The 24,510-nt window shown below is 51.9% G+C and overlaps 3 protein-coding genes and 1 long non-coding RNA gene across 8 annotated transcripts in view; 1 reads left to right on the top strand and 3 right to left on the bottom strand.

The window, feature by feature from the left end:
• Nucleotides 1-3,774: 3,774 nt before the first annotated feature.
• On the bottom strand, nt 3,775-8,905 carry DUSP13B (dual specificity phosphatase 13B). Its single transcript, NM_001418228.1, is given in 4 exon segments — nt 3,775-4,217; nt 4,908-5,128; nt 7,045-7,218; nt 8,425-8,905. Coding segments are annotated over 4 exon segments (1,005 nt in total). The 5' UTR covers nt 8,832-8,905; the 3' UTR covers nt 3,775-4,014.
• Nucleotides 8,906-14,718: 5,813 nt separating this feature from the next.
• Nucleotides 14,719-19,230, bottom strand: DUSP13A (dual specificity phosphatase 13A). The gene is given in 3 exon segments (NM_001418213.1): nt 14,719-14,918; nt 18,065-18,282; nt 19,082-19,230. Coding segments are annotated over 3 exon segments (567 nt in total).
• A 108-nt stretch (nt 19,231-19,338) lies between these two features.
• The window catches only part of SAMD8 (sterile alpha motif domain containing 8), a 73,541-nt gene continuing 68,369 nt past the window's right edge, over nt 19,339-24,510 (top strand). For 2 of the 5 annotated variants that reach the window (XM_001096809.5, XM_077946533.1), the window contains exon 1: nt 21,707-21,812. The gene's annotated coding sequence lies outside the window, so the exon portion shown is untranslated. Of the gene's footprint in view, nt 19,485-21,706; nt 22,022-24,510 lie in introns of those variants that run through there. The other 3 variants (XM_077946531.1, XM_015147231.3, XM_077946530.1) reach the window with 3 other exon arrangements.
• LOC144331132 (uncharacterized) lies at nt 20,888-21,644 on the bottom strand. Its single transcript, XR_013398069.1, has 2 exons — nt 21,418-21,644; nt 20,888-21,201 (listed from the first exon to the last, which is right to left on the bottom strand). It is a non-coding gene; the product is annotated as an uncharacterized LOC144331132 (long non-coding RNA).

Here is a 24,510-nt window from a genome sequence, read left to right as displayed (position 1 = left end):
AGGATGTTCCTAATTTAGAAGTTAGTAGATTCATTTATTTTTAATTTTTAAGGTAATGAAGTATTTTTTAAAATATAAAAAATCATGTAATAAACACCTATATTCCCATAACTCCATAAATATGGTCAAATCTTAACATTTTGCTGTATTTGATATGTGATTTTTTTTTCCTTTCTTTTTTGGAGACAGGGTCCCACTCTGTCACCCAGGCTGGATGCAGTGGTGCAATCACAGCTTGGCTCACTGTAGCCTATACCTCCTGGGCTCTGATTCGTGTGTTTTCAAAAGACATAAAACATTATGGATGAAATTTGGAAAAAAAATTGTTTCTAAAGAACTTGGCACAGTGCTGGCATATGCAAAACAGTTGGTAATTGTCAGCTAATTTTTTTATTTTTGAAATAATTTTAGATTTACAGCAGACTTACAAAGATAGCAAGAGACATTTCTTGTGTGTCCACTCAGCTTTCTCTGATATTAGCTTCTTACATAACCTTGCTACATTTATCAAAGAAATTAACATTCCTATAACACTATTAACTAAACCACAAACTTTATTCAGATTTCACCAGTTTTTCCACTTACGTCCTTTTTCTGTTCCAGGATCCAATCCAAGGCCAGGTGCGGTGGCTCACTCCTGTAATCTCAGCACTTTGGGAGGCTGAGGCAGGCAGTTCATTTGAGGTCAGGAATTAGAGACCAGCCTGACCAACATGGTGAAACCCTGTCTCTACTAAAAAATAATAATAAATAAATAAATAAATAAATAAATAAATAAATAAATAAAAAATATGCCGGGCACAGTGGCTCACACCTGTAATCCCAGCACTTTGGGAGGCCAAGGTGGGCAGATCACCTGAGGTCAGGAGTTCAAGACCAGCCCAGCCAACATGGTGAAACCCTGTTCCTATTAAAAATACAAAAAATAACTGGGCGCAGTGGCTCAAGCCTGTAATCCCAGCACTTTGGGAGGCTGAGATGGGTGGATCACGAGGTCAGGAGATCGAGACCATCCTGGCTAACACAGTGAAACCCTGTCTCTACTAAAAAATACAAAAAACTAGCCGGGCGAGGTGGCGGGCGGCTGTAGTCCCAGCTACTCGGGAGGCTGAGGCAGAAGAATGGCGTAAACCTGGAAGGCAGAGCTTGCAGTGAGCTGAGATCCGGCCGCTGCACTCCAGCCTGGGCGACAGAGTGAGACTCTGTCTCAAAAAAAGAAGAAAAAAAATACAAAAAACAGCCAGGTGTGATGGCAGGCACCTGTAATCCCAGATACTCAGAAGGCTGAGGCAGGAGAATCACTTGAAACTGGGAGGTGGAAGTTGCAGTGAGCTGAGATTGTGCCACTGCACTCCAGTCTGGGTGACAGAGTGAGACTCTGTCTCAAAACAAAAGCAAACAAACAAACAAAAAAAAACCCCAGGATCCAATCCAGGACACCATCTTGCCTTTAAGTCAGCTAATTTTTACTCATTCATCCATTCATTCAATGCACTGAGAATGCTGCCAGCTTTCAGTCCAAGACTGGCGCGCCAGTACTATGTGCTGTGATGATGATTGATCACAGCTATCATTTATCTATGTATTTTATTATTTTTATAAATGAGATGAGGTCTTGCTGTGTTGCCCAAGCTGGTCTCGAACTCTTGGGCTCAGGTGATCCTCCTGCCTTGGCCTCCCAAAGTGCTGGGATTACAGGCGTGAAGCACTGCACCTGGCCACAGCTGCCATTTCTGGGAACTCACCACATATTGTGCAAAGCACTTTCTATATGCCCCACTTAATCCTTACAGCCATCCTATGTGGTGGCTGTCATTAATCCCATGTTATGGATAGGGAAACTGAGGTATGGAGAGATTAACTGAGATAATCCATCTGACAAAGGGAAGAAGTAGGATTTGAACCCAAAGAGTCTGGCTCTAAAGTCATGCTCCTCACAATACACCACTTCTTTCACAAGGCTGCTCTATACAAGAGGGAGATATGTTATTACAGCCTTCCCTGGGTGAGAGTGGCAGGCAGGAAGTTATCCCAGAGGAGGTGCCAGCCTAGAGCTCGGCCTTGATTTCCTCAGTACTTGGGGAATATTTGGCTTTCCCTCCACCTGCCTCCTCATGGCTTCTTTCAATCTCCCCCTGCAGCCCCAGATTCTGCACCCAATCCACAGAGCTCCAAGAAGGTGACTTGCTGGAACCCAAGCCCCAGGCCCAGAGTCTGGCTCTGTCACAGCCGCAGTGCATCTACCCCAGCCAGCAGGGGCAGGCTGCCCGTACTCAGATGAGGATGACTGGCTTCTGGAGCCACTACCTTGGGTCCCACTGATGGTGCATGAGTAAGAAACAGCAACAAGCACTGAGTTGTCAGGTGGAGGAGGGACCCAAGGGAGTTGGGAGTGGGGAGGTGGGGCTACTGAACTGGGACGGGCTTTGTCTGCTCTAGAGAGTCATAGACTCCATCAACCCCAGGATGAATTGAGAACAGTCTTCCATTCCTAGGGTGGGGAGCCCAGGAGTGTTTGCACCTGCCTGGTGGGGGCTGGGCCCTGTGACTAAGCTGGACACAGCAGCACCAGTCCTCCCGCCATCCTCCACCTAAGACATATGTCTGCCCTCTGGAAAAGACTCAGAGAGCACCTGAGGCAGCCAACAGCAACGTGGGATTGGGACCAAGTGTTGCAGAGAACTGGGAGAGCAGAAACACTGCAGGAGAGAGGAGGCAGAGGATGGACCCCTGAGAAAACTTGATATTGAAGGGCCAGCCAAAGAAGGCAAGGGGCCAGGTGCAGTGGCTCACACCTGTAATCCCAGCACTTTGGAAGACTGAGGCAGGAAAAATCACTTGAGTCCAGGAGTTCAAGAGCAGTCTGGACAACATAGTGAGACCTCATCTCTACAAAGAAATTTAAAAATTAACTGGGTGTGGTGGCTCACGCCTGTGGTCCCAGCTACTTGGGAGGCTGAGATGAAAGGATTGCTCGAGCTAGGGTACAGGATTCAAGAGTGCAGTGAGCTGACTGTGCCACTGCACTCCAGCCTGGGCCACAGAGTGAGATCCTATCTCAAAACAACCAGAAACCCCAAATACACACACACAAAAACAGAGGAGACAAGACCTCACTAAGAGCAGCCAGAGAGGTAGAGGAAAGCTGCCTATTTAATCCTTATAAATACCCTGGGTTTTTATGAGGTATTTACATGTGAGGAAGCTGGGAGGGGGGGGCCTTTCTTTATTGTTTTATTTTATGTTGTGCTAAGATAAGAACCAAGAAACTCAGAGCTGTTTTGTTCCATCATATAACTGTTCTTTGCCTAGTATTTCTGGTATGTCTCCTTCCCAATCCCATCATCCTCTTGTTTAATGCTTTAATTTGTTAGGTGTCTAATTTTAAGCAGTCCATTTTTGAAAGCAGAGTGTCAGTGAAAAGACTGACTGGTTTCAAGAGATGCTACTTGTGCACAGTGACTTTTGATATTCAGCCTTGGGTAGGATGGGCATGGAGAGAATGGTGATGCATTGAACTTGGGTCTTCATCAGACAACCTAACTCCTGGGTGAGGATATGAGGAGGACAAGATGAGGACGAGGTCATCTAATCCTCACACTTGTACCCCCACTCCTTCCTCCTGCACCCAAGGCAGATATCACAAATTATTCCCACCTGTCCTCCTCCCCAAGGCTGCCATCCCACTGAATCAGAGTTGGCGAGCCATCTGGAACCTTGTGACCATCCCGAGAGTAAGCCACGGCCCCACAGACCACCAAAAGATCGCCTGTCTTTATGATGATGAATATTTTATTATAGAGATGGACTGAACTCACTTTTGCATAAAGAATCTCTGGATTGGGTCAGGGAAATTCACCTGCTAAGAGGTCACCACCCAGCTATCCCTGCCTCTGCCTCAGCCCCCACTTGCTGTTTACATCTCAGGGTCCCTAGGAACTGCAGAGCCTGCTGTCCCCAGGGCCAGGCTGGTGGGGTCAGGCCAAGGGTCAGGGATCCTGGCCGCCTGCCAGATCAGAGCCGCCCCGTCTCCCGCCCCAGTCGGTTGTCCAGAACCTGGAGCTGCCGGAGGAAGCCTGAGTTAGGGCAGATATTGCGGTGGGCCTGCACCGTCTGGATGGCCTCTACCAGCGTCATGTTCTCGTAGATCATGAGGAAGGCCAGGACAAGCGTGGCAGAGCGGCTTATCCCCATGGCACAGTGTACCAGCACGCGGCCTGTGGGGAGAACCAAGCTAACATCAGCTACCTGCCCTTGAACCACCCACCCCTTTGGGAAGAAGAGACACCCATGGCCATCCTCTACAGCATCCTGCAATACTGACACTGTCTACTCTGTCAAATGGGGCAACTGAAGCCCAGAGAGAGAAGGCTGGCTCAAAGTCACGTAGCAAGTTAGAGGCAGAGTTTAGGTTAGCAGCTGGGATTTCCTTCTTCAGGTCCAGGTGCTTCCTCAGGCATTCTTTGCAACTCTGGGCCAGGGGAAGGGGGTTTATTGAATTCCTCAGGTCCCTGGGTTTGCATCAGATTATAGGGGGTGTCCACCTACCTCCCCTGAGTTCTGCCATCTAGCCTGCCCCTGCAGCTCTATGCCAAGGACTCATCGTAGAGGAGCCTGCTCAAGAGCTTCGCTGGGTCCTATACCTTCTGTCCAGTGCCTGGCCTCTTATGGAGGGATGTGGTGATGCTGATGACTACACTGGATCTTAGTTATGTCCGTGATTGCTAGCCTCGAGGGTGTCCCTGAAGGCGACACTCACTGAATGGTAGTAGCTATTTGTCCCATGGAGTGGGAGGGTTGCTGAAAGGGGTTGTCTCTCTGGACTCCCACCCACCAGGGCTACTGGAAAAATGGAGAGTCCTAAAGCGCACCCTCCACCCTCCACCATGCCAGACCCAGAAGTGCACCTTGGGGAATACTGAGGGCAGCTCGGATGTATCGAGCAACAGGCAGGAAGTAGACACTGAGGTCAAAGAAGGGGTTGTCATCTGCCTCGATGCCATAGTACTCCAGGGACATTCCACGGTAGAACTTGGCACCTGTGTCCACCTGGAACTTGCCCGCAGCGGCATTCACAACGTGGGTGATTCCCAGCTGGGTCAGCTTGCTCTTGTCCCGGGCTGCGTACCTGGAGGGGAGGGCACAAGGGGTTAGGAGGGTGGCGGTAGATCTCACTGTGGCAGCTCTGGCTGGGTTGAAGTCTGCAAACACCCCTGCCCACCACCCACCAAGGGAAGAGACAAGAGCCTGCAAATCGGCCCAGGGTGAAGGGGCTCCTCCAGTTGGAGTTTAAGACTCCTTTTCATGCTGGGTGCGGTGGCTCATTCCTATAAATCCAGCACTTAGGGAGACTGAGGTGGGCGGATCACTTGAGGTCAGGAGTTTGAGACCAGCCTGGCCAACATGGTGACACCCCAACTCTACTAAAAACACAAAAATTAGCCAGGCCTGGTGGTGGGCGCCTGTAGTCCCAGCTGCTCAGAAGGCTGAGTCAGGAGAATCACTTAAACCCAGGAGGCGGAGATTGCAGTGAGCCAAGATTGCGCCACTGCACTCCAGCCTGAGCAACAGAGCTAGACTCCATCTCAAAAAAAAAAAAAAAAAAAAAAAAAAAGACTCCTTTTCAGGAAGGCACTGTGGCTCATGCCTATAATCCCAACACTTTGGGAGACCAAGGCAAGAGGATTCATCGAGTTCAGGAGTTCGAGACCAGCCTGGGCAACATGGCAAAACCTTCTCTCTACAAACAATACAAAAATATAGCCAGGCATGGTGGCATATGCCAGTAGTCCCAGCTACTTGGGAGGCTGAGGTGGGAGAATCACCTGAGCCTGGGAGGTTGAGGCTGCAGTGAGTGAAGATTGCACTACTATACTCCAGCCTGGGTGGCAGAGTGAGACTCCGCCTCAAAAAAAAGAAAAATTCGCTAGGTGTGGTGGTGCACACCTGTATTCCCAGCTACTTGAGAGGCTGAGGCAGGAGAACTGCTGAGCCTAGGAATTTGAGGTTGCAGTGAATGATGATAATCCCTGCACTCCAGCCTAAGCAACAGAGAGAGACCTTGTCTCTAAATAAATAAATAAAAATTTTAAGATGAAATATTACTAGGATCATTGTTCATAATAGTCAAAAAGTGGAAACAATTCAAATGTCCATATTCAGTAAAATGGATAAACTGTGGCATAATCATATAATGAAATCTCCAGCAGTGAAAATATGAATGAACTGCAGATACACATAACAACGTGGGTGACTCACAAATCTGAGCAAAAGATGCCAGGCACAAAACACACACAATATGATTCCACTCATATAATTTTAAACAGCAGGTGAAACTGACTACACTGTTTAGGTATATAGGTGGTAAAACTTTAAAGAAAAACAGGGAAATAATTAATTCAACAGACAGTGATTAACCACAGAGAATAGAAAAGTTATAATGAGAAAGATTCAGTAGGGGCTTCTGGGAGACAAGTAATATCCTTTTTCTTCACTGGGTGATGAAGCTGTTCATACATGCTCTGTGCACATTTCTTTTTTCCTTTTTTTTTCTTTTTTGACACAGAGTCTCGCTCTTATTGCCCAGGCTGGAATGCAATGGTGCGATCTCAGCTCACTGCAACCTCCGCCTCTCGGATTCAAGTGATTCTCCTGCCTCAGCCTCCTGAGTAGCTGCGATTACAGGTCTCCACCACCATGCCTGGCTAATTTTTTGTATTTTTAGTAGAGATGAGGTTTCACAATGTTGGCCAGGCTGGTCTCGAACTCCTGACCTCAAGTGATCCACCTGTCTTGGCCTCCCAAAGTGCTGGGATTACAGGCATGAGCCACCGCACCCGGCCCTGTGCCCTTTTCTTATGTGCATTCTAGTTCCACAGTTAAAAGCAGTAATAATATAAAAGGAAAGAAAAATAGGGAAAGAGACGGTGGGAGGTAAGGGTGCCACCTCTGCCCGGGAGGGCTCTGGGAGAGGCTCATGCCCTCATTCCCGTGTGAACCTCACACCTTTCTGCCACCCCCACTCCTAATGTGGGTCTTACTCACGCATCTCCCAGGAAGAGGCTGGGCCAGACCTCGTCGATGTGGTTCAGCATGGCAGCCTGACGGACCCACAGCAAACGCTGTAGCGAAGCCAACGTGGGCGGCTGGTAGGGGGATGCCCGGACTGCCCCGTGGATCTTGGGCCTCCGGAGGTCCTGCTTCTGCAGGGAGTCCATCCTGGAACAGAGTGGACACCGCAGTGGCTGGAGGCAGGCTCCTGGAGGGTGGATCCAGCTGATGGGGAAGCCCATGGTGCAGTACCCAGGTGCCACGGGGATGCTGCGGGAAGGGCCTCAGCTATTTCACATGAGGTATTAACAAGCTCAGCTGGGGCTTGGGCCTAGAACCCTTCCCTAGGGAACAAGGGAATCAATCTTTTGTCACTGCTGTGGAGCTGGGCAGACCTCTCTCCTGCCCTCTGCTGAGCTGCAGCTGTATGAAGCTTTGGCCAAGGGGCCCTTGGAGTTCCCTATTTGTGGCACTAGTCAGTGCAGATCTCACCCCTAAGTCAGCTTGGACTTTGTAGGGATGAAAGCTGTGGCTTTCAGGGCACAGATGGCTGTGGCTCTCAGGGCACCCCCCGCCCCACCAACCTAGGCAGCTGTCAGGCAAGGCGGAAGTGAAGACCCAGGTGTCCTCCTCATCCCCCACTGTGACCTCTCAAGCCCCCTCACCTGCTACTTCCAGTACTCATCCTCAGACCCCTGTCCCCTCCCACTTTCAGGGACTCGGAGATCAGAGCCCATCTCCAGGTAAGAGGCCAGGGCTGTGAACTGGTATTTGTTAGCATCTCCACATGGAATGAGCTAATGCCTCTTATAAGCCTGATGCCTCTGGCTGGGCACAGTGGCTCATGCCTGTAATCCCTGCACTTTGGGAGGCCGAGGCAGGCAGAACCCCTGAGGTCAGGAGTTCAAGACCAGCCTGGCCAATGTGGCAAAACCCTGTCTCTACCACAAATACAAAAATTAGCCAGGTGTGGTGGTCCACTCCTGCAGTCCCAGCTACTCGGGAGGCTAAGGCAGGAGAACCTCTTGAACCTGTGAGGCAGAGGTTGCAGTGAGCTGAGATCACACCACTGCACTCCAGCCTGGGCGACAGAGTGAGACTCCGTCTCAACGACAAAAAACCTGATGTCTCACTCGTGGGATGTCGGTTCCTATTTTACCCAGGAGGAAGCTAAAGCTCAGAATGTTTTAAAAGTGACGCCCAAAGCCATACGGCTCATAAGTAGCAAGGCTGGGGTTTTAGTCCGTCCCCAAGCCTTTCAGTTACCATCTTTGGGGCCTCCAGAGAGTGGTCACTAACCCCCCTTTTTTCTCAAGGGGGCCTGGTGCTGCTGAACCACACACCTGCCTATAGGCCCCGGGTTTTCCTCCTTACCCCCACGACTCAGGCCAGCGCTGGATATCAGGCCCCACCCGGGTCAGGTGGCTTGTTTCAGGCATCTGCTGGCTGAAGGAGTCAGGGACCCTGCGGAGCTGGATTTTCAGCGGCACCAGAATATGGGCCTGGTGCCGTGTTGGAGAGGGGGACCTGTCTTTGCTAACTGCCCCTGATCCCCTGGACCAGTGACTAGGGAAGGTGCATACTGGGAAGAACATCTTTTCCCTTTGGTAGGCAGTGCCAGGACCAGAAAGAGAAACGGGCACCCAGGAGGCTTCCGGCTTGGCCAGGCTCACCCAGTGGGAGGCTGTCGGGCAAGGCGGAAGTGAAGACCCAGGTGTCCTCCTCATCCCCCACTGTGACCTCTCCAGGCGGCTGAGTGGCCTGCCACCTACCTGGGGCATGGTCTGGGGCCAGGAATGGGGGAGTGGGTGCAGGGGCAGGACTCTGCCTGAGTGGAACAAGGCTGGGCAGGTTCCGCCCAGAACACAAACACTGTGAAGCGGCTAGAATTCCAGGTGCTGGCTGGGGCGCCCATGGGGGTGGGGTCTGAGAGCTGACTGAGGCCTTGTGGACTGCGGTGGGCTCTCCAGTCCCTCTAAACGCCCAGGTCTCCTCTCTGCTTGGTATCTCTTTGGGATTGAAGACCCTTGGTTCCATAACCCCCCATGAAGATGGGAGGCTACCTGAAGAGGTGGGAAGAGAACTTCTGAGGCAGCGAGGAGAGCCTGGCTTCCCCGGGACTCTGCCATGACTTTCTGTGGTCACAAGCAAGTCTTTGCCCTGATCTGGACCACAGTTTATCTTCCCCTGCTAGGGATACTGAACTTAACTTTCAGGATGCTCTGGGCGTCTGACCCGAGAATGACAGAGGAGGGTCTGGATGTGCGGTCACTGCAGGGCAGAGGGCAGTGTAGTGTGGTGGAGTGGGGGAAGCCCTCAGGCCCCAGGGGAGTCCAACAGCCACACTGGTCTGGAGCCATCAGGTAGGGAGATGGGGCTTTGGGAAGTGGGACGGGCACCAGACTCAGGCCTGCGGAGCTTGGCATGGGGTGAGGCTGCCCCCCTGTGGCCAATGGGTGTCTCGCAGCCCAGCCGTGCCAGGGAGCAGGCAGCCAAGCCCCACCCCCAGGAGGCTCCAGAGGGGTGAAGGATTTGGGGGCTGGTAGGCCACAGTGCGTGCCTCTTCCTCCGAGGGGACCTAGGCCCAGGTCTGAAGAACGGGGCTCTCCCCTGGACTTAGCGCTACTCCTGGTCAGGCTCCACCTAATGCCTCGCTCCCAATGCTCAGGGTGTTGCCCCGCCTGGCCACTCTAACCCACTGGGACCCAGCCCAGCCCCTGTCAGAGTCAGGCCCAGACACACGCCCAGGGACTCGTCCTTTAAGCCCCAGGCCCTCCCAGGGAGGGGAAGTCGGTGGTTGTGGCAGCTCCGCCGGTTTCTGAGACCCGAAACGGTCTTCGGAGGGCCCCACCTGACATTACCTTCCATGTCTCCTTGGCCCCAGCCAGGTGAGGCACAGGCCCAATGTCCAGCAGGGCCAGGGCCTGACCGGGCTCCCCTCCCACTCCCTGCAGCCCTCCTTCTCTCCCTGGTCTCGTGCTCCTCTTCTCCCCCTTCCTGCCTCCCCCGCTCAGCAGAGCAGCTGCCTCTGTAGGCAGGGCTTTTCCTGGCCTGCTCCTGTGCTGCTGCTGGTTGCAAGTCCATGCACTTGTTTTCTGTCTTTGCATCTCTCCTCCCTGGGTAGCTCCCCCATTTGCCTCTGTCTCCCATCCCCCCCCAGGAAGCTCATGTGCCTTTGCAGCCTCCCATGACACTGCTCTGCGTGCCCACGACATCAGGCAGAGGGACAGGCTTCCTTGGGGCAGGGGGCAGCTCTTTGCCATCCACCTCTCAGCTGCAGCTTCAGATGGTCCCCTGGACTTTCTTCCTGCCCATCCTTTCTGACTCCACTCCAGGGAGGCCAGACAGGAGTGTGGCCACAGGCCACGTGGGGCTGGAGATCTCAGGGCAGGACCAGTGAGGAGTGTGGGGAAGAAGGCCTGCAGAAGGGTGGTGTGTGGCGCCAGTGGGGAAGAGCTGTGGGTCTCTGCGCTCAGCCTGCGGACCTTGGGGAGGGCAGACCTGGGCAGAATTCTCAGGTCTGGTAGTTGCGTCTATGTGGTCTTTACTGAGCCAGTTTCTTCAGTGAGGATGCTGTGAGAATTCCATGTAATAATTAATGTAAAGCACCTCCCACAGGGTCTGTCTCATGGTAGATGCCCAATAAATGGTGCATCTTACTATTATTATCACTACTATAATTACTCTTACCCTTTCTAGCCCCAGCCATATCCCGGGTGGAGGGTAACTTCCCTACGGGACAGTGAGGTTTCTTCTCTGTCTCTGTATTTCTTAATGTTTCTTTCTCTGTCCAGCAATAATTGTTCTATTTAGCACTCATCAAGGATGTGTCAGACAGAGCTAGGCGCTTACATTTTCTCACTGAATCCTCACAGTGCCTTTATGGAACAGGCAATATTATCATCCCCATTTTACAGATGAAGAAACTGAGACTCAGAGAGGTTAAGCAACACATCCAGAGTCACACAGCCAATTGATGTGGGAGTCAGGATTCAAGCCCAGGTCTTTCTGACTTTACTATACTTTGTCTGCACCTTCATCTCTGACCCAGTCAGTTCTCTACCCAACCCAACCCCCACCCTTCCCCACACAGGCACAAGTGTCCTGGCCCTCATTACCCAGCATGCTCAGAGACCACACCCTACCCCCCCAAATTAGGGGCACTCACCCACCTGTGGGAGTATCTGGCCCAGGCTGTGCACTTCTCTGACGGGCAGTTTGTGCTGCCGGCTTTCAGCTGCCTGTCTCCGCACACTTGATGCTGTTTCTATTTTTTGATTTGAGTTTAATTATAAAGCATGCTGTCTACTCCCCTCTTCCAGCCTCCCCTGCCACTCCCAACTTGTCCACTGGTTCCATGGCATGACCAGTGCCAAGCCTAGCCAGGCACCTTTCCCTCCAGGCCCAGGCCTCTGTCCCAGCACTGCTAAGAATCAAGGCAGCTCAGCCCAGGTCTGACTGTGGCATATTGTGTACATGTATGTTGACAGTAGGAGAAGGAAGATCAAATAAAGCATTTTAAAAGGTCTCTTGGCCGGCGAAAGTGGCTAACGTCTATAATCCCGACACTTTGGGAGGCTGAGGTGGGAGGATTGCTTGAGTCCAGGAGTTCGAGACCAGTCTAGGCAATATGGCCAGACCCTGTCTCTACTAAAAATACAAAAAATTAGCCAGTTGGGCCAGTCGCAGTGGCTCATGCCTGTAATCTCAGCACTTTGGGAGGCCAAGGTGGCTGGATCACCTGAGGTTGGGAGTTCGAGAACAGTCTGACCAACATGGAGAAAACCTGTCTCTACTAAAAACAAAATTAGCTGGCATGGTGGCGCATGCCTGTAATCCCAGCTACTCGGGAGCCTGAGGCAGGAGAATCACTTGAACCCAGGAGGCGGGGGTTGCGGTGAGGTGAGATCACGCCATTGCACTTTAGCCTGGGCAACAAGAGCGAGACTCCATCTCAAAAATAAAAAATAAAAAAAATTAGCTGCTTGTGGTGGCACATGCTTGTAGTCCCATCTATTCAGGAAGCTCAGGTGGGAGAATCACCTGAGCCCAGGAAGTCAAGGCTGCAGTGAGCCCTAATCCCAGACTATGCCACTGCACTCCAGGCTACGCAACTGGAGTGAGACCCTCTCCCTTGGCCTTCAAGGGTATTATGGAAGAAGGGCAAAAAGTTCAAGCTGGAAAGATGTTCTGTGGAGGAGGACAGTGAAGAGACTAGCCAAAAATCACATGTAAACTGGTGGCATTGCCAACAGCAGAACCCAGGTCCAGGGGCCCTCAGTTAGGGGCCAAGGCTGATGGGACAGGTCCAGGATAAAGACCTAGAAGACTCAGGCTGAGGGAAGCGGCGCAGGCCCACACACAGACACAGGTGTAGAGCAGGTCTTCAGACAGCCCTGGGCTGCAGGCAGAAGCAATGTGTCCAGGGCCACTCCTACCCTCTGCCAAGCTCCTCCCCCAACCCAAAAGGCAGGGATACCCAGGCCCCGCTGTCCCCTGAGGCCAGAGAGATGGTCTTTTAGGTCTCTCCTCTGCTAACTGTGGTCAGCTGGGACCTTCAATTGGGCCCATTAGGAACCTTCTCTGTCATCCACAGACCTTTGTCATACACCCATACCTTGATACTATTCTCCCACTTGCACTCCCAGATGATGGAGACAGGGCACACCCATGCCTGCAGCCACACCTGCGCTGGGGCTCTGAGGTCTGAGCTTCAGGGAGCTAAGGCTCAGCCCCTCCTGGGGCTCCCTGAACCCTGAGGGGAGCTGCTGGAGGCAGCTGTGGCCAACAGCTATCACAAATACCTGAAACCCCCTTCCTCTCTCCTGCCCTCCCTACTTTCCCAGGGAACCTGGGATCCCTGGCCAAGACGCCTGAGGGCTTAGCTGAGAGGGGAGCCCACTCCCACCTGTGGAGGCCAAAGACAGTGGTGGAGAGGGGGTGCAGGCGCCAGGAGGAGCCGGATGGAGTAGCAGGCTCTAGGGCGGACTCCACGCTGGGCTCCCACCATCTTCTGTGTGTCCGCCTGGGCCAGAGCCTCCAGCAGCACCAGAAGGACCAGTGCCAGGGTGGCAAATTGGCAGAGCCCCATGGCAGGGAGTAAGGACCAGCTCTGGAAGAGAGATGAGCTCTGTGTTACAGGCAGGTGAACCAAGGCCCAGGCTGGCTGGGACTTGTTGAGGCAGGGGTAAGAGCTGTCACCTAAACCTGCTTCTGCCTTAAGCCCTGTGCATAAGGTCAATGAGTGCAGCTGCTGGGAGAGATGAGGAGGTAGATTTGATATCCATGGCTTAGGGACAGAGATGACCTCTCCCCATCGGCCCCTTATCTTTCAGAGTCCCCAGACCCAGAGCTGCTGTGTACGGCTGCACAGGCTGCACACTGCATAACTCCTGGGGCCTCCAGTTGCACAGTTTGGTGGATGACACCTCCATGAATTGTGCAATGCTATACCCCTGCCTATCCAACTCCCCCAAAGTCAGTTGCCTGATGGGAAAGATGCTGAGGTCAGAGGTCAGGGAGCCTAAGGCCCCAGGCTGAGGGAGAGGGGTGACTGGGCATGGTCTGAGATCTGCTGCTCTGCCAGGTTCCGGGGTCCTGTCTAGAGGAGAGAGAGCAAGCTGGGAATTTGCCATTCCACGGGAAACATGCCCCCTTCAGACCTTCTACCCATAGAGCTCCATGCCACAGCTTGGCGGCAGGCCAATCTCAAGCCCAGCTATAACCCAAAGTTTCTTATCACGCTCACCCCCAAACTCTAAACTTAGCCCTTGATCCTTCCCTAATTCTCCTCCCCAAGATGCTCATCCTCCAGCCAGCCCGTGGGAAGGGGTCAATGCTGCTGAAGGGCCTCCCTTCTGGTTGGGCTGGCTATGCCTTCAGAGATAGGAACCACTCTTAGGGGTGGGAGACAGGGAGAGAGTCAGGCCCTGCCCTGGGAGGCTTCTGGGAGGAAAAAACTGCTGCTGTTCCAGCTCCCAAGCATGCCCAGGCCAGTCACCCACCCCCAAATGGCAGCCTGTCTGTGGCGTGGGGTGGTGGGGACAGCCAAAGACAGGGTTGAGGCGAGACAGGGAAGGAGTTGTAGGGGAAGCAGAGGTGGAGGCAGGCCCTGCTGGGTGGGGAGCCGCCGTGGAGGCCGGGCCTTAGCTCACTGATGAGAATTAGCTAAGTCTGGAAGGTTTTCTCTGCGGCATTGTACCTGGGGTCCAGACCTAGGGGGAAGGGGATGTGGAGGTTCAGGAGGGTCCAGGCTGGCTATGCAGATGCCTCGGTGAGATGTAGGGGAGCCCCCACAAGCTTTCAGCTGAGGCAGGGCAGGTTGGCCTCAAGACCAGGTAGGAAAGTCTCCCCTCTTCCATTTTACGCTTTCCACGCCCTCACATCCTAGTCCTCCTCTTCTCTTTGGGGTCTGAAAGATCCAGGTAGGGTGGGGGAGGTGGGTTGGGGGTCCTACAGGAGAACTGCCTCGGCCGGGCCCTTGGGTGAGACCTTGGGTAGGTGAAGGGAACCCAGCAGTTTGGGGAGAGGGCCAGGCTCCGTTTAATCCTCACTTCCAGCCACATGCAGCCCTGCCAACCAATCCTGCAAGAACCCAATCCTATGTCCACAGAGACAACTTCCTGCCAACCACATCCAGCTTCGCCCCCCGAGGCCTCACCTGGCCCCTCAGCTCTGGCCGGCACCCCGCAGTTGCTGGTCCAGCCTGCAGAGCTGGTGCAGGAAGCCTCGGTTGGGGAAGACCCATCGGTGCTGCCTCACGGTGATCACCGCCTGGCGCAGGGACAGCCGCTGGTGCAGCATGAGGTAGGCCAGGACTAGCGTGGCGGAGCGGCTCACGCCCACCACACAGTGCACCAGGACCTTGGCTGAGGAAGACATCCTGGTGAAAAACCCTTTCCCACCAGCCGGCCCACCCACGGGCTGGGATGGGAACCCAAGTTCCTTTCCTACCCTGCCTTGGGTATACTTTGTGATCCTGAGCAAGTCACTCAGCCTTTATGAACCTCAGTTTCCTGATCGGTAAAATGGGTAGATCAATACCTGTTCTGCCTGCCTTTGGGATAGGGTCCGAATTTTTTTTTCTTTTCTTTCTTTCCTTTCTTTTAAATTTATTTTTTAGAGGCCGGGCGCGGTGGCTCAAGCCTGTAATCCCAGCACTTTGGGAGGCCAAGACGGGCGGATCACAAGGTCAGGAAATCGAGACCATCCTGGCTAACATGGTGAAACCCCGTCTCTACTAAAAATACAAAAAACTAGCCGGGTGAGTTGGTGGGCGCCTGTAGTCCCAGCTACTCGGGAGGCTGAGGCAGGAGAATGGCGTAAACCCGGGAGGCGGAGCTTGCAGTGAGCTGAGATCTGGCCACTGCACTCCAGCCTGGGCAACAGAGCGAGACTCCGTCTCAAAAAAATAAATAAATAAATAAATAAATAAATAAATAAATAAATAAATAAATTTATTTTTGCCGGGCGAGGTGGCTCAAGCCTGTAATCCCAGCACTTTGGGAGGCCGAGACGGGCGGATCACGAGGTCAGGAGATCGAGACCATCCTGGCTAACACAGTGAAACCCCGTCTCTACTAAAAATACAAAAACTTAGCCGGGCGAGGTGGCAGGCGCCTGTAGTCCCAGCTACTCGGGAGGCTGAGGCAGGAGAATGGCGTGAACCCGGGAGGCGGAGCTTGCAGTGAGCTGAGATCCGGCCACTGCACTCCAGCCTGGGTGACAGAGCGAGACTCCGTCTCAAAAAAAAAAAAAAAAAAAAAAAATTTATTTTTTATTTTTATTTATTTTTTATTTTTATTTTTATTTTTTTTTTGAGACGGAGTCTCACTCTGTCGCCCAGGCTGGAGTGCAGTGGCGCGATCTCAACTCACTGCAAGCTCCGCCTCCCGGGTTCACGCCATTCTCCTGCCTCAGCCTCCCGAATAGCTGCGACTACAGGCACCTGCCACCAGGCCTGGCTAATTTTTTTGTATATTTTAGTAGACACAGGGTTTCACCGCGTTAGCCAGGATGGTCTCGATCTCCTGATCTCGTGATCCGCCCGTCTTGGCCTCCCAAAGTGCTGGGATTACAGGCTTGAGCCACTGCGCCCAGCCTTTTTTTTTTTTTTTTTTTTTTTGTAGAGACAAGGTCTCACTATGTTGCCCAGGCTGGTCTTGAACACCTGAACTTAAGTGATTCTCCCACCTTGGCCTCCCAAAGTGCTGGGATTACAGGTGTGAGCCACCTCTCCTGGCCTCCTAACCTTTTTAACATAGCTTGTTAAGACCCTTCAAGAGCTGGCCCCTGTTGCCTCATCTTAGACTGTCCCTCCCCCACCTTCAGCTCGAGGAAAAATGGAGGAACTTGCAGTTCCTTGAGGCTGCCATGTTTTCTGACCTCCAGCCTTAACCACATGCTATTCCAAATACCTGCAAATTGTTTCCCCTGGTCTCAGTCTGACTAACTTCTACTACTCATCCACCAGGTTTCGGCTGAGACATGGCTTCCTCCACAGGCTTTCTTGACCGCTCAAAGTATTGCTTGAATCACAGAGCAGCTCATCTTTTTTGCATATGACCCATGAATACTTTTGTAGAGGGAAGTCCCCCCATCTTACTGATCCTCTAGGCTCAGCACCCCCGCTGTGTGCTCCCAGAGCCCTCCACACTGGCCCACTCTTATGCGTAGCTCTGACTATACTATTCACAATTTGGCTGTCTTTCCACCAGTTCCAAGAGGGCAAGGACCCTGCTTCTTAAAGTCTGTATTCCCAGTATTTATTTAGCTCAGTGCCAGGCACATAGTGGATACTCAGTAAATAGCTGGTGAATGAATGGACAAAGAACAAAAGAATGTCAAAGTGCTTTGGATACTAAAAAGTCATGTGAGCTGTAATCTTGTCATTCTTGTCACATAGATGAGGAAACTGAAGTCCAGAGAGGGACACTGGCTTGCTCAGGGTCACATAGTGAGGGACACAGCTGTCTTCTAGGATGGCCACAAAGCCAGGACACCAGCCTCCCTGGACTCCTATGCTGTATCCTGAGTATTTGAGATACATTTCTTTCTAGTTAAAAGTACTTTGAGGGGCGGGTGCGGTGGCTCATGCCTGTAATCCCAGCACTTTGGGAGGCCGAGGCAGACAGATCACTTGAGGTCAGGAGTTCAAGACCAGCCTCGCTAACATGGTGAAACCCTGTCTCTGCTAAAATACAAAAATTAGCTGGGTGTGATGGCAGATGCCTGTAGTCCCAGCTACTTGGGAGGCTGAGGCACGAGAATTGCTTGAAGCCGGGAGGCAGAGGTTGAACCCAGGAGATGGAGGGGCCAAGATCGTGCCACTGCACTCCAGCCTGGGTAGCACTGAGACTCTGTCTCAGAAAAAAAAAAGGAATAAAAGAAGTACTTTGGGGCAGACATCTAGGTACCAAATGGTGCTTTCCCAAAGCTGAGTGTTGCAGAGAAAGAGCTATTCTGCTGTTTGGGAGAAATGGCTTTCAGCCTTAGGGTTGCTCCTAACTCATGGCATGGCCTTGTATTCCAGGCCTCAGTTTCCCCATCTGGGAAGGAATAGGGTTTGATAAAATGCTGGAGCACTAAGCAAAGAACTTTTTTTCAGGGTGGGAGGGCAGATGGATTTCACCCTTTTGCCCAGGCTAGAGTGAAGTGGCATGATATCGGCTCACTGCAACCTCCCCCTGCCCCGTGTTCAAGCAATTCTCCTGCCTCAGTCTCCCGAGTAGTTGAGATTATAGGTGTGTGCCACCATGCCCGGCTAATATTTGTATTTTTAGTAGAGATGAGGTTTCACCGTGTTGGCCAGGCTGGTCTTGAACTCCTGACCTCAGATGATCCACCCACCTTGGCCTCCCAAAGTGCTAGGATTACAAGCATAAGCCACTGTGTCCGGCCTAAGCAGAGGATTTTTAAAAACCAGGGATGGGAGGGCACTGATGACTGAGAAGAAATGAGGCATCCTCCCCAGGAATGAGCAAGATGGGATACGGGCTTGGACCCCAAGTCCTACCCCCAGGCGTGTTGAGGGCACGGTGGATGAAGTCAGCCGCGGAGGAGAAGTAGGCACTGATGTCAAAATCAGGGAGGTCGTGGGCTGGCACCCCCAGGTAGCTCACACTGCTGCCGTAGAAGTCAGGGCCGCCCTGACAGTAGAGGCCCCCGTGGGCGGCGTTCAGCACGTGGGTGATGCCCAGCTTCCACAGCTCAAAGCGGTTGTTTGCTGTGGCCCTGGGGAGGGCAGAAAGGGCACTGGATAACAGCCAAGCCATGGGACCAGGAGGGAGGCTTTGCCTGGCCCCCTGCTGCAGAGGGACCGAGCCATCAGGGTCCAAAGAGAATCCAACCCCAGCAAGCTCCAAGTGGGGTCTGACTCCACAGCCCCATACCCAGAGCCCCACACTTTCTGGTGGCAGAACTGGTGGTATGCGTGTGTTGGGGGATCTTTAGACCCTCTCTGCTTCCTCAAGGCCTCTGCTCCTGCCTTGGCCAGGACAGGAAGGAAGGGATTGCTTCAGCCCTAGAACCTGGCTGCCCCTCCCTTCTTGCCTCATGTCCTCCCACGCACATCCGTCCTCTACCGGCTACCACCTAATACCTGCTTCTAGCCTACAAATGTTGAGAGGCAACACCTTCTCTGATTCACCTTCAGTCAGGCTTCTCCACCATCTGTATCCAGAGGAGGGAGGCTGGGTCCAGAAATAGGGGGCTCTCTGTCTACCTCATCTCATGCTGCAAATACTATTTCCCAGGCCTGTACCTCTACACTTGCCAGTTGTCCTGGAAATGTTTCCCAGGACTCCTGGGAGACTCCCTGCTTTCAGGCAGGCGAAGTCCCTGCTCCCCCTCGTGGCCATACCTGGTCACTGCACTGTCCTTGGCAGCCTGGGGTCCTGGAGAAGGTCCCTGGCCTGGGATGGTCAGAGCAGAGCTATTTCTCCTTGTTTCTACCCTCCTGTGTCTGGTAAAGCCACCAAGAACTGCCTCTCCTTGTCCCCACCCCCATGACCCTTGGCCAGCTATCACTCACGCATCTCCTATGAAAAGGTTGGGCCAAACTTCATCCACGCGGCTGCAAGAAGACTTCCCCGCCCTCAGGAGCTCCTCCAGCTCCAGGATGCTGGGGCAAGGCGTGGCTTTGTCCTCTCCCACCAGCTCTGGGAGCAAGGTCTCAGCCATGGGCCAGCCCGCCCACCCCTCTGCCTCTGCGGTCACTCCTCTCTGCCTCTCCAGTGTCATTTCTCCTTCCCAGAGATTGACAGGGACAGGTGGGACAGGAGCAAGTGACTCAGCAAGTCAAAGGGGCCTCTGGAGCAGACAAGACCTTTTCCTCCCTAAGCCTCCCCCCACCCCCAAACTCCGTGAGAACATGGAATCAGAGAGACCTCTGCAAGTCAGCTACCTCCCTGAACCTCAGTTTCTTCATCTGTAAAGTAAGGATAATCACACCTACCTCAGAGAATTTGAGGATTAAATGAAACAAAAGACGTGCTGGGTCTGATACATAGTAGGTACTTAGAAACGTCTGTGGAATTAGTAGATGTAGAGCCCTGCCTAAGGCTATTAGGTTATGAGGACTGAGTTAAAGTAGAGATCCAGGGTGCAGAGGAGGTGGCTGGTTCCAAGGATGAATGATAGAACTGAAAGAAGTGTAGTCTAGGTGGGCCACAAATTGGGTAGGAGCTGGATTGGATGTCTGTTGGATGAGTCTCTGAATTATGGAGGTCAGGGACAGTTTTCTGAGTTGTAGAGTCAGAGAAATACGGATAAGAGACATGGAGAGCTTCATTTTTAAAGCGTGCCCACAAGATTCATGGGGGAAGGGGGAAAGTGTTTGTTTTTTGTATGTTTGTTTTTTTAGACAGGGTCTCACTCTGTCACCCAGGCTGGAGTACAGTGACATCTTGGCTCACTGCCACCACCACCTCCCGGGTTCAAGTGATTCTCCTGCTTTAGCCTCCTGAGTAGCTGGGATTACAGGCGTGTACCACCATGCCACACTAATTTTTGTGTTTTTAGTAGAGACGGGGTTTGTCAGCCGTGTTGGTCTGACTGGTCTTGAACTCCTACCTCAAGTGATCAGCCTGCCTCGGCCTCCCAAAGTACTGGGATTACAGGTGTGAGCCACCATGCCGGGCCAGTGGGGGAAGGTTTGAACAATGGTCCTGTAATGAACGTAGCTGACTTCTCAGAAGAGAAGGCTGAAGAGGGCCTTGTATGTCAAACGGGGAGAAGGGAGGTGAGTGTTGCCCTAGACTTTGAGAGCCAAAGGGGCCAACTGTCATCAGAAACATTTTGAGGGTGGGAGGGAGATTCCCCTGTCTATAAGGGCTTTGGGTCCCAAAATAGAAACTGAGAAAGGTCAACCTGTCCTTCTGCCAGAGCTGGCTATCAGCAAGAGATGAGATGTCTCGCCCTCTGTCATGTGACTTCTCAGCAGCCCTGATGGAGCTGGGAAGGGTATGGGCTGCAGTGGGGAGGTTCCCAGCTGTCCTTGGCCTTAAGACCAGTTTGAAGGGAAAGGCCACACCAGGGCATCCCATGGAAGCAGTCTACATTCATGTCCATCCCATTCAGAACCACTGAAGTCAGCCCGGCACTGTGTGGGGAGGCAAGGCCAAGGAGGGGTTCGTGTCCAGGTTACAGTTGGGTCTGGACTTGGTTTATGCCTATGCTAGACCTGGCTTGGGAGGAGACCTTCCCTCAGGGTGGCGCAGCATGGTGGAGGAAAATATAGGATCAGATGTTAGAGAGATTTGGGTTGGAATATCAGTTTGCAATATGTCAGGCAATGTGTTTCTTTACCTTTCTGTGCTATACGATCCCCCTTGCAGAGTTAGCACAAGGATTTTTATTTTTATTTTTTTTGAAATGGAGTTTCACACTTGTCGCCCAGGCTGGAGTGCAACGGCGTGATCTCGGCTCATTGCAACCTCCACCTCCCGGGTTCAAGCGATTCTCCTGCCTCAGCCTCCCGAGTAGCTGGGACTACAGGTATGCGCCACCACGCCCGGCTAATTTTTGTATTTTTAGTAGAGATGAAGTTTCACCATGCTGGCCAGGCTGGTCTCGAACTTCTGACTTCAGGTGATCCACCCGCCTCAGCCTCCCAAAGTGCTGGGATTACAGGCGTGAGCTTCTGCGCCTGGCCTTAGCACAAGGATTAAATGAGATGTTTATATGGCATTTGGCATAGACGCTGTCAAAGAGGAAGTGGGCAATAAATTATAACAATTATCGTTGGTGGCTGGCTATTGGAGAAGAGGGGGCTCTCTCCAGAGGAATTAGGATTACCTCCTTCTAGGCCCTAACCCCTTTTACTGATTCCACAGGCCCCGCCCCCGCTCCGCTAGCCCCGCTTCCTACTCTCGCTTTGGCCCTCGGCATGACGCATGCGCCCTCTGGCTCCCCCGCGGCAGCTTCTCGGTTCTCCAGTCGGGCCCATCTGGAGCCTCGCGTCTTTTCCAGTGTGGGCCCCGCCCCCTGCCGGTAGAACCCCGTTCCCGGCCGGTAGGGCCTCGCCTCCCGAAGCAGTTCCGGTTCGGCTGTGAGCAGCTGCCGGCGCGGCGGTGACGGCGGCCGGGACGATGCCTGCGCGCAGCCGCCACCGCCCCCGCCTCCACTCCGGCTCCCCGCCCCGGGCTCCGCCCCCGCCGCTTGAGGCGCTGCACTCCGGCGAGGCGGGCAGGGCCCCGGACTCCGACGGCGGCTCGGACGCCGACTCGGAGGTGGGTCCGGGGAGCCCGACTCGGACCGCGGAGGTGAGCGGGAGCTGAGGCTGAGGAGAGGGTAGCTTGGGGGGCGCCTGCTGCCAAGGGTGAGTAGGGAGTCTGGGATGGAGCCGGGGGTTGCCGAGGGACCGCGACCCGGAGGGGCCCCGGGGAGACGGTTGAGGGAGCCGGGAGAGTCAGCTCTGGAATGGAATCTGAAGGAAATGGAGGTTGTCGAACCGAGGGCCTGAGGCTGAGGGGTAAGTGGAGGCCGAGGAACGAGAGGGAGGGGGCGGGAGGGGGAGGCTTGAAGAGCCCAGAGCTTGGGGGCTTTTGAAAGCTGCGCAGTGGGGGAAGAAGATCGAAGGGGTCCTGCGGGAATGTGGACCCGGAGGAAGAGATGCTCTGGGTTTGGCAGCGGGGGTGAAGAGTCAGAGGAGCAAGACCTGGGCCGGTGTTCCCTTCCCAGGACGAGGGAGGGCGATCGGGGCAGGGACTGGAGCCTCTTACCCGGGTGGGGCTGGTGGTAATGGAGGGCAGGATTTAGGTTTGATTAGAAGGAGGAGGGCTATTGGATGGGAAATTGTCTGGCCTCTAGGGGTGAGGGAGGCATTGAAAAAGAGAAGTGTGGTCAAGAAAGAAAAGGAGCCCTTGGGGATCTAATTTTGGGTTTTGGCATTTTTACAGGTGCCTTTTAAAACATCAAAGATCACTAGGGCAATGTACTTGGATTGTGGGACTTTCTCGTTCGTGCACAGTGGATCCTTTTAAGAATCTTGGGTGGAAGGGGCGGTGTGAATCACTGATTTGCCTAAAGGACTGGGGGAAGTAGTGGAGAGGAAGTGATGTTTGAAGAAGGTAGTGAAAGACGTGATTCTGAACATGATATCATTTGGATTTGTTGACAGTAATGATGTCCTCCTTTTTTTCATCGTATTTTTCTTTCGTAAATAAGTTTAAATACCAGACGTGTTAAGATCCTAAAAAAGATTTACTACATTACCTTTAAGTTTTAAAAACTTGAAACAAGACTTTGGATACTCAGATTTTAAAAATTAAACTTGAAACAAGAATTTGGACACTCGGATTTTAAAAGTTAAACATGAAACAAGAATTTGGACGCTCGGATTTTACAGATACTCAACATGTACTGGTTCCACTTCCAAAGTTTTAAGTTGACACATGTATTTGCCACACAGTAAAAATTTGGTCAGTGCAAGTTTCTGGGTTAAGGGGACACAGTGAAGTTGCCACAGTCTAGGCCAATACCAAATCTTCCTCTCACTGACAACCCCAGGATTGGAGTTAGCTCTTGAAAATTGGAGAGATACCTTTGACTGATTTGCAAAACCAATATTGAAATACTATTTTGCAGATATTGTGTGAATAATATTTTTAGTAGAGTGATTTAGGAAAATAAGGACAGAGGATGCTTGTAGTTGGCATTCAACACAACTGGGACAGGTGGGTACACAGATACTTTTTATAGAAGACATAGTTCCAAAACATAATTATGCCAGAAAAAGAATGATTGCAATATTTATATTCACTTTAGTAGACATAAATTCACTTCCTTTTGTGATTGTTAAGTCATAACATGGCTCTATGAAGTCTTTGACTTTAGCCACATCTCATATGTTTTACAACTTTTTATGTGATTATAGGTTTGTAAAGTTGTTGGCCATTTCTTTTCTCTTCTTCCTTTCTTTTTTTTGAGACAGAGATTCACTGTGTTGCCCAGGCTTAAGTGATCCTCCCACCTCAGCTTCCCAGGTAGCTGGGAGTAGCTGGGACTGCAGGCGGGCGCCACCATGGCCTGGCTAATTTTTGTTAGCATCAGGCGTTTTCTAAATGCTTGATTAAATCTAAATAGATATCTACTGTTTAATCTTCATGAGATGATAATTTATTGATTGGCAACAGCTTTTAAATTAGTTTATGTGTATGGGCTATGTGACATACCCTCAGATGCACAGTGGAATAGTAATTGTTTCTTCAAAGGAAATGCGAATTCTTAGCTAAAAGCGCTGTGGTTGTTAAAAGTATTAATTCCCTTTAACTTAATACAAATTATCTTCTGTTGAAGTTTACATATTACTGTTTGTTGGTTTTATCTCTAGAGTGAGATCCTCTAGAGACCTTGTCTTCATACTTAGTTCTGAATAAAAGTCATGGCCATGTAAAAATTTGCTGAATTGCAATATAAGAACTCTATTCAGATTACATCTTAATGTTATTGCAAAATTAAAGAGAAACTGTTAGATGGAGTTGTACAGTTAACATATTAGCATGTCTAATAGTTTTTAAAATTTTTGTTTCCCTTTGTCAGTTCTCGCACCCACTGAGTAAAGAAAATCAGTTTTAGGTTGGGCTTACTCCTGTAATCCCAGCACTTTGGGAGGCCCAGGCAGGCAGATCACTTGAGGTCAGGAGTTCAAGAACAGCTTGGCCAACACGGCAAAACCCCATCTCTACTAATAATATAAAAAGAATTAGCCAGGTGTGGTGGCACACACCTGAAGTCCCAGCTACTCAAGATGCTGAAGCAGGAGAATCACTTCAACCCGGGAAGCAGAGGTTATGGTGAGCTGAGATCACGCCATTGCATTCCAGCCTGGGCGACAGAGTGATATGTCTCCAAAAAAAAAAAAAAAAAAAAAAGAAAATCAGTTTCTCTAAGGCAGAAGAAGCCATCATGACTGCAATGGCAGAATATGCAGACATATTTAGGTAAATCAGTTTTGATTTC

The sequence above is a fragment of the Macaca mulatta genome, chromosome 9 (assembly GCF_049350105.2).
Source record: "Macaca mulatta isolate MMU2019108-1 chromosome 9, T2T-MMU8v2.0, whole genome shotgun sequence".
Lineage (NCBI taxonomy): Eukaryota > Metazoa > Chordata > Mammalia > Primates > Cercopithecidae > Macaca > Macaca mulatta.
This window is presented reverse-complemented; position numbering and strand designations above follow the sequence as displayed.